This window comes from Colobus angolensis, unplaced genomic scaffold, assembly GCF_000951035.1.
Source record: "Colobus angolensis palliatus isolate OR3802 unplaced genomic scaffold, Cang.pa_1.0 Scaffold36, whole genome shotgun sequence".
In the NCBI taxonomy this organism is placed as follows: domain Eukaryota; kingdom Metazoa; phylum Chordata; class Mammalia; order Primates; family Cercopithecidae; genus Colobus; species Colobus angolensis.
Genome location: NW_012116932.1, coordinates 2,750,147 through 2,758,645, shown reverse-complemented (window position 1 = coordinate 2,758,645; position 8,499 = coordinate 2,750,147). Strand labels below are relative to the sequence as shown.

General features: G+C 49.8%; 1 protein-coding gene across 1 annotated transcript in view; it reads right to left on the bottom strand.

The window, feature by feature from the left end:
• The window catches only part of LOC105519769 (cytochrome P450 4F22), a 47,534-nt gene that overhangs the window by 25,561 nt on the left and 13,474 nt on the right, over positions 1-8,499 (bottom strand). The window contains 3 exon segments of the mRNA XM_011953232.1: positions 1,116-1,260; positions 5,407-5,629; positions 7,101-7,207. Of these exon segments, the coding sequence (XP_011808622.1) occupies positions 1,116-1,260; positions 5,407-5,628 (367 nt within the window). The 5' untranslated portion in view covers position 5,629; positions 7,101-7,207.

Sequence of the window (8,499 nt, the reverse complement as noted above, 5' to 3'; positions counted from 1 at the left end):
CAGGATGGTCTCGATCTCCTGACCTCGTGATCCACCCGTCTCGGCCTCCCAAAGTGCTGGGATTACAGGCTTGAGCCACCGCGCCCGGCCCCAAATCTCATTTTGAATTATAGTTCCCATAATCCCCATGTGTCATGGAGGGATCCAATGGGGGGGTAATTGAATCATGGGGGAGATTACCCCCGTGCTGCTGTTTCCATGATAGTGAATGAGTTCTCACAAGATTTGATGAATTTATACGGGGCTTTTCCCCCTTTAACCTGGCACTTCTCCTTCCTGCTGTCATGTGAACAAGGACGTGTTTGCTTCCCCTTCCGTTATGATTGTAAGTTTCCTGAGGCCTCCCCAGCCCTGCGGAACTGTGAGTCAATTAAACCTCTTTCCTTTATAAATCACCCAGTCTAGGGCAGTCCTTTACAGCAGCGTGAGAACGAACTAATACACCAGGTACACAAGGCCACACTGAGGATCCAGAGTCCCGCTCATGAGGAAGATAGAGGTGGACACAGACATACCCAGGTCCAAAGGGTTAGGACTGAGAATAGGTCTGTCTGGGAAGTCAGGGAAAGACTCCTGGAGGAGGCGGCCATTGGAGCTGGGTGTCGAAGGCTGAGCAAGAACTTGCCAAGCACACTTGGGAGTCTCACATCTTGGGATAGGTGTGGACTGCGCAAGGAAGAAGCAATTCTTCCACATCTCCCTCCCTGCCAGTCAGAGTCAGCCCAAGTGATGACAACAGGCTGCAGGCTGAGTCACCAAGAGTCCTGGCCATAATGGGAGTGTCAGAACCAAATGATGGGAGTGCCATGGCCAGGGATTGAGTAACACTTACTTAACAAAACCATAGGGAACAACTGCCTATCCAAACATGCTTGGCTCTGACTGCCAGATGGATGGACATTCCCTCGAAGTTCCTGGAACTCTTAGTCATTGTCACATCTTTGCCCATACCGTTCTCACAATCTGGATTGCCATTCTTGCTTTGGTGAACTCTTATTCATCCTTCAAAGCCCTATTCAAATGACCCTTCCTCTGGATCTCCCACCTGTCTAAAATCTCAGAGAGGCTCTGGGAGTTGAGGACTCACACATAGCTCAGAGGCCCAGTGCACCTACCTGAGGCTCCCAAAATGGGCTTGATGTAATCAGGGTGCACCAGAACCAACAGTGGCAGGACAGGTCCCATCCACACCAAGAGTATATGGTGCATGTTGTCTAGTACCTTCTTCTCATCTTGAAGGCCCGCCTCATTTGGAAGGTACTGCAAGAGGTAAGGGAGGAGCAATGAGGAGGTACCCAGCCCCAGCTTCCCCTACTGCCTTCCTCCTGCCACCTCCTGTAGTCTCAAAACAAGCCCAATAGTGCTACATGATGATTTTAGGCAGCTGGCTGCACCTCCCTAGGCCTCCATTTCCTCATCTGAAAAAATGGAGAAGAATCAACTCTCCCTCTGAGGGCAGTAGAAAGGATTCATGAAATAACAAAGCGGCCGGGCGCGGTGGCTCAAGCCTGTAATCCCAGCACTTTGGGAGGCCTAGACGGGAGGATCACGAGGTCAGGAGATCGAGACTATCCTGGCTAACACGGTGAAACCCCGTCTCTACTAAAAAAAATACAAAAAACTAGCCAGGCGAGGTGGCGGGCGCCTGTAGTCCCAGCTACTCGGGAGGCTGAGGCAGGAGAATGGCATAAACCCGGGAGGCGGAGCTTGCAGTGAGCTGAGATCCGGCCACTGCACTCCAGTCCGGGCGACAGAGCGAGACTCCGCCTCAAAAAAAAAAAAAAAAAAAAAGAAATAACGAAGCAAGAGCCCCAGCATGGGCCTGACGCTGGCTGATGTTCAATAGCTAAAAATAGTGGCCAAATGTAGTGGCTCACATCTGTAATCCCAGCACTTTGGGAGGCCAAGGCAAGCAGATCACCTGAGGTCAGGAGTTCGAGACCAGGCTGGACAGCATGGTGAAATACCTTCTCTACTAAAAATACTAAAATTAGGTGGGCTTGGTGGCAGGCGCCTATAATCCCAGCTACTCAGGAGACTGAGACAGGAGAATCGCTTGAACCCAGGAGGCGGAGGTGGCAGTGAGCCGAGATCATGCCATTGCTCTCCAGCCTGGGCGACAAGAGCAAAACTCCATCTCAAAAAAAACATGCCTGTAATCACAGCTACTCAAGAGGCTGAGGCAGGAGAACCACCTGAGCTTGGGAAGTCAAGGCTGCAGTGAGCTTCGACTCAGCAAGGTCAAATGGTTTTTCTGAAGTTACAAGTTAAGTAGGTGACTGTTCTGGTTTAGGCTCCCCCAGAAGGAAGTCCTGAGACAATCATTCTAGGGCAGGTAGTTTATTTGGGGGATGATCCCCAAAAACATGGGTAGTGACATAGGGAAAGAAGACCACCAGTAAACAATGAGTTGTCAAGGAAATTACCACTAAGGGCAACCAGAGCTCAGTCCCACTGGGGAGCTTTGGAGGACAAAGTAGCACATTGCATCTCAGAGTCATCCCACCTGAGGGCGAGGGAGCTGGGGTATTTATGTACCAATGCCCATCAGTCATTGGCTGAGGGTCACTCCTGGGGGCGTTAATTCCCAAGCTCACAGAACAAACAGTGGCAGAACAGGCACTGGGACTCTAGGCATGCACCACCAAGCCCGGCTAATTTTAAAATTTTTTGTAAAAACTGGGTCTTGCTATATTGCCCAAGCTGGTCTCAAACCCCCAGGCTCAAGCAATTCTCTTGCCTTGGCCTCCCGATGTGCTAGGATTGCAGGTGTGAGCCACTGTGCCCAGCCTTTATTTCACCTGCAGAATGGGCTCCAGCCACCAGAGACAGCCCCTAGAACGCAGGAGCTGGCAGCTGGACGTCAGGCCACCGCATCCAAAAATGGGTTGAGAGGAATATGGGCAAGCTTTGGCATCATCTGCAAAGCTAGTACCTGAACCCAGGCCACCTAGCTGCAAAACTGCACTTCCTTACCTGTTGTATGAGGCAGGAAAGCTTCAGGCTCAACGTCAGAAAAATCCAAGTTCAAACCCAATCTCAGGTGCTGTGTGACTTTGAGCAAGACACTTAACCTCTCTGTGCTCAAATCTATAAAAGTATGAATCCATGAAATAGGACAGATCCATCCCTACTTCACAGGCTGTGAGAATTAGAGAAGAGCTCAGATACAAAGGAGCCTAACCCAGTGCCTAGCCGGTGATAAGGTTCAGCAATTGCCAAATGAGTAAAGCAACAAATGACCCCTTTCTAGCTCCTGTGTCTCCTTCTCCGTCAGGCTCAGCCCTGATTGTGTCCACACCCAAGCCTCAGTTGCAGCCTCACCCAGCCCCCGTGGGCCCAGGAGCTGGGTTGGACGTACAATGTCAAGACTGTGCTTTAGAGCTGGCCCTGACCGACTCCTTCAGGCACTAGAGCCTGGCAACTCCCTCTAGGACAACCATCAAATCCAGAGAGGGCTTTCTAGAGTAAGGGCATTGGAGATGGGGCATGAAAAATGAGTAGAAGGTGATCTAGCAGAGAAAGATACCTGGACAGAGAGTACAGTTTTGGCAAAGGCCTTGGAGGTGGGAGCCTTGTTACAGGAGTGGGAAGTGATTTTATGGAGCTAGGGAGGGATGGTGGAACAAGTGAGGAGGATGGAGGTTGGAGCCAAAAGGGCCTTGAACACCAGCCTTTTTCTGAATGGCAATAGGGAGCCATGGAGGGTGTGTGAGCAGAGGCAGGGATGTGGTTGGATCCAAGAATCCCTCTGGGGCCAGGATGGGAGATGGACTAAAGGGATGAAACTGGAGGTAGGAACTCAAGGAGGAGGCTGGACCATGGACCATCAGGAGAGGATAAGGCCTGAGCAGGGGTAGGGGATGGAAGAAATGAAGGAGAAAACTCCAAAAGGGAAAGTCCAGCCTATCTCATCCAGAAAGTAGAGGCATCAGAGAGTAGAACTAAAAACAAGGAGGCCGAGCACAGTGGTTCACGTGATGTCAGGAGTTTGAGATTAGCCTGGACAACATGGTGAAACCCTGTCTCTACAAAAAATACAAAAATCAGCCAGGTGTGGGGGCATGGGCTTACAGGCTTGCAGTCACAGTTACTTGGGAAGCTGAGGCAGGAGGATTCCTTGAGCCCAGGAGATGGAGGCTGCAGTGAGCCATGATTGTACCACTGCACTCCTGCCTAGGTGACAGAGAAAGACCCTGTCTCAAAAAAAAAAAAAAAAGGAAAAGTCCAACCTATCTCATCTAGAAACTAACTACAGAAACTAGAGGCATCAGAGGGTAGAATTGAGAGCAAGGAGGCTGAAGCTTGACAGGCTGGGTTTGAACCCCAGCTCTGCCACTTACAAGCTGTGTGACCTAAGGTCAGCTATTTAACCTCTCTGTGCCTCAGTAATCTTCCATGCAAAATAGGGCTAGTCAAGGGACCTATTTCCTAGAATTGTCAAGAGAACTGAATGAGTTAATATTTGTTTGGAAAAATACTTGGCACATATCTGCAAAATTAAAAAGGACTCAGCAGGCTGAGACCAAAGGATTGCTTGAGCTTAGGAGTTCAAGATCAGCCTAGGCAACATAGCGAGACCCTGTCTCAAAAAAAAATTTTTTTTTCAATGCAATAAAGGGATAAGAGTCCTGACCTGGGACTACAGCATGCAAGGGAGAACAGTGGAACCACACTGAGAATAGGATGTGTTCCCCTCCCCACCTCCATCCCTACCCTGGGATTCCAAACTCCAAAGGTAAAGGTACCTGTTGCTGCAGTGATAGCTATAAAATTATAGAGAGAGTTCTTTCTTTTTTCTTAGAGAGACAGGGTCTCACTAGGTCACCCAGGCTAGAATGCAGTGGTGCAATCATAGCTCACTGCAACCTCAAACTCCCAGGTTCAAACAATCCTCCCGCCTCAGCCTCCCAAGTAGCTGGGACTACTGGTGTGTACCACTGCACTCAGCTAATTTTTGTAATTTTTCTTATAGATGTGGGTTCTCACTGTGTTGCCCAGGCTAGGGTCAAACTCCTAAGCTCAAGCAATCCTTCTACCTCAGCCTCCCAAGTGGCTGAGACTACAATCGTGTACCACCACACCCATCTAATTTTTGTATTTTTTGTAGAGACAGGGTCTCAGTATGTTTCCCAAGGTGGTCTCAAACTCCTGGCCTCAAGCAATCTTCCCACCTCAGCCTCCCAAAATAATTCATCTTTAAAGTTAGTTCTGCCTCCTCCCAACTGTGTGACCTTGGATAAACTGCTTGCCCTCTCTGAGCCTCAGCCTCATACCCCATCATATAAATCTGCTGCTAGCCCCAACCAGATTCTTGGGAAGCTATGAGAAGCCAGCAGGCCCACCATCCTTACCTATTACCCTGCACCTGCCCAGCCCAGACCAGTCCTGCCTGGCCACACTTACCATGCCCAGGTGGCCCAGCAGCCAGTTGCGCCGGGGAGGCTGGGGGAAGCAGCGCAGCCGGCGGCAGGTGATGTAGAAGCTCCGGCAGAGCCTCAGGAACCGCAGCAGCAGGCGGAACAGGAAGAAGAGCAGGAAGAGGAGAAGGGTGGACACCGCGTATATGCGGAACGTCGTCTTCTCCAGCCCCAGGAGGTGCAGCAGGTGGTCTGTGATGGGCAGCATCCTGGGGACACACAGGGTCAGGGGATCGGTGCCATGCACAAGATGATGACCCGTGGGGTCAGGCATGGTGTGCCTAGTGCACAGCAGGTTCCCAGCACACGTGAGTTCCAGACACCAAGGATATCTCTTCATTCCCCAGCCATGACCTCCAGCCAGCTGGACAGATGGATGCACTCAGAGCCCTGCTTGTATGGTCTTAGCCTTGACTTTTGCAAGGTCACACTCTTGACTTCTTTACCATAGGGCATTCTCTGCCCATGCATAGCCAGTCAGGCTGGGAAACCAAGACCCCCCTCCCAAAGGAGCAGCTCTCAACCAATGACTGAGGCCCATTGGTGGATAAATACCCCAGCTCCCTCACCCCTTAGGTGCAATGACCCTGAGATATAGGTTCCACACTCACTCCAGGCTTCCCCAATGAGCTTAAACTCCAGCTGCCCACAGTGGAAACTCCCTATTGGCCACATCCTTTCCCTCTTTTTCTTTATCTTTTTTTTTTCAGTTGAGATGAGATTCACATAACACAAAATTAATCATTTTAAAGGGAATAATTCAGTGGTATTCAGTACATTTACATATCATGCAACTACCACCTCTATCTAATTTCAGGACTTCTTTCTTTCCTTTTTTTTTTTTTTTTTTGAAAGAAGGTCTCCTCTGTCACCCAGGCTGGAGTGTGCAGTGGCACAATCACGGCTCACTGCAGCCTTAACCTCCCCAGCTCAAGCAATCCTCCCACCTCAGTTTCCCAAGTAGCTGGGACTACAGGTGCACGCCACCAGGCCCAGCTAATTTTTGTATTTTTTTGTAGAGACAGGGTTTTGCCATGTTGCCCAGGCTGGTCTCAAACTCCTGGGCTCCCGCCTTGGCCTCCCAAAGTGCTGGGATTACAGGCGTGAGCTACCTCACCCAGTTAGTTTCAGAACATTTTCATTATCCCAAAACAAAAGCCCATCCCTGTCAGTAGCCACTTCCCATTCTCCCTCCCTGGAGTCCCTGGCACCACTAATCTGCTTTCTGTCTCTATGGATTTAAGTATTCTGGATATTTCATATAAATCTATTAAATTCTATGCGGCCTTTTGTGTCTGGTTTCCTTCACTCAGCATCCTGTTTTCGAGGTTCATCCACACTGTAGCATCGATCAGAGCTTAATTCCTTGTACTGCTGAGCAATATTCCATTGTATGGATATTCCACATTTCCTTTTTTTTTTCTTTTGAGACAGGGTCTGGTTCTGTCACTCAGGCTGGAGTGCAGTGGCATGATCACGGCTCACTCCAGCCTTGACCTTCCAGGCTCATGTGATCCTCCTGTCTCAGCCTCCCTGGGACAACAGGCGCGTGCCACCACATCTGGCCCCACATTTTCTTTACTCATTCATCTGTGGATGAACATTTGGGCTGTTTCCACCTTTTGGCTATTATGAAATATGCTACTCTGAACATGTGTGTACATTTATTTGTCTGAGTACCTGTTTTCAATTCTTTTGGGTTCACTTTCTTCTTCCTTGCTAGTATTTTCTGCGATCACTTCCCAAAAAAATTACTTTCACTCAGATCCTTGCTTTAGGGCCAGCACCTGAGGAACCAAAACAAAGTGAGTAGGTAACCATAATATGAATGAAATAGTGAGCAGGCAGGAAAGGCTTGCCATGCACCATGCACCACCATGCTCCATGCACCACCATGCTCCAGTCAGTACCAGCCTCATCTCAGGGAATCTGATATGGTTTGGATCTGTGTCCCCACCCAAACGTCATGTTGAACTGGAATCCCCAGTGCTGGAGATGGAGTCTAGTGGAAGGTGATTGGATCATAGGGGTGGTTTCTCATTAATGGTTTAGCACCATCCCCTTGGTGAGGTCTTCTAGATAGTGAGTGAGTTCTCATGGGATCTTGTTGTGGGTATTTTGTTTTTTGTTTGGAGATGACAGGGTCCTGCTCTTGTTGCCCAAGCTGGAGTGCAGTGGTGCAATCTCGGCTCACTGCAGCCTCCGCCTCCTGGGTTCAAGCAATTCTCCCATCTCAGCCTTCCATGTAGCTGGGATTATAGGTATGCACTACCATATCCAGCTAGTTTTTAAAATACATTTTGGTAGAGACAGGGTATCGCCATGTTGGCCAGGCTGGTCTCAAACTCCTGACCTCAAGCGATCTGCCCGCCTTGGCCTCCCAAAGTGCTGGGATTACAGGCATGAGCCACCCTTCCCAGCCTGGAATCTCGTTGTTTAAAAGTATGCAGCACCGGCCAGGCGCGGTGGCTCAAGCCTGTAATCCTAGCACTTTGGGAGGTTGAGGCAGGCAGATCACTTGAGGTCATGAGTTTGACAGCAGCCTGGCCAACATGGTGAAACCCTGTCTCTACTAAAAATACAAAAAATTAGCCAGGCATGGTGGCAGGTGCCTATAATCCCAGCTACTCGGGAGGCTGAGACAGGAGAATCGCTTGTACCTGGGAGGCAGACATTGCAGTGAGCCGAGATTGCACCATTGCACTTCAGCCTGGGCAACAGAGCAAGAGTCTGTTTCAAAAAAAAATAAAATGTGTGCAACACCTCCTGTGTCCCTCACTCTTACTCCTGCACCAGCCAAGTGATGCAGCTACTCCTATTCTGCCTCCTGCCATGATTGTAAGTTTCCTCAAGCCTCCTGAGAAGCTGAGCAGATGCCAGCATCATGCTTCCTGTCCAGCCTGCAGAACCATGAGCCAATGACACTTCTTTTCTTTCTTTCTTTCTTTTTTTTTTTTTTTGAGACGGAGTCTCGCTCTGTCACCCAAGCTGGAGTGCTGTGGCCAGATCTCAGCTCACTGCAAGCTCCGCCTCCCGGGTTCACGCCATTCTCCTGCCTCAGCCTCCCGAGTAGCTGGGA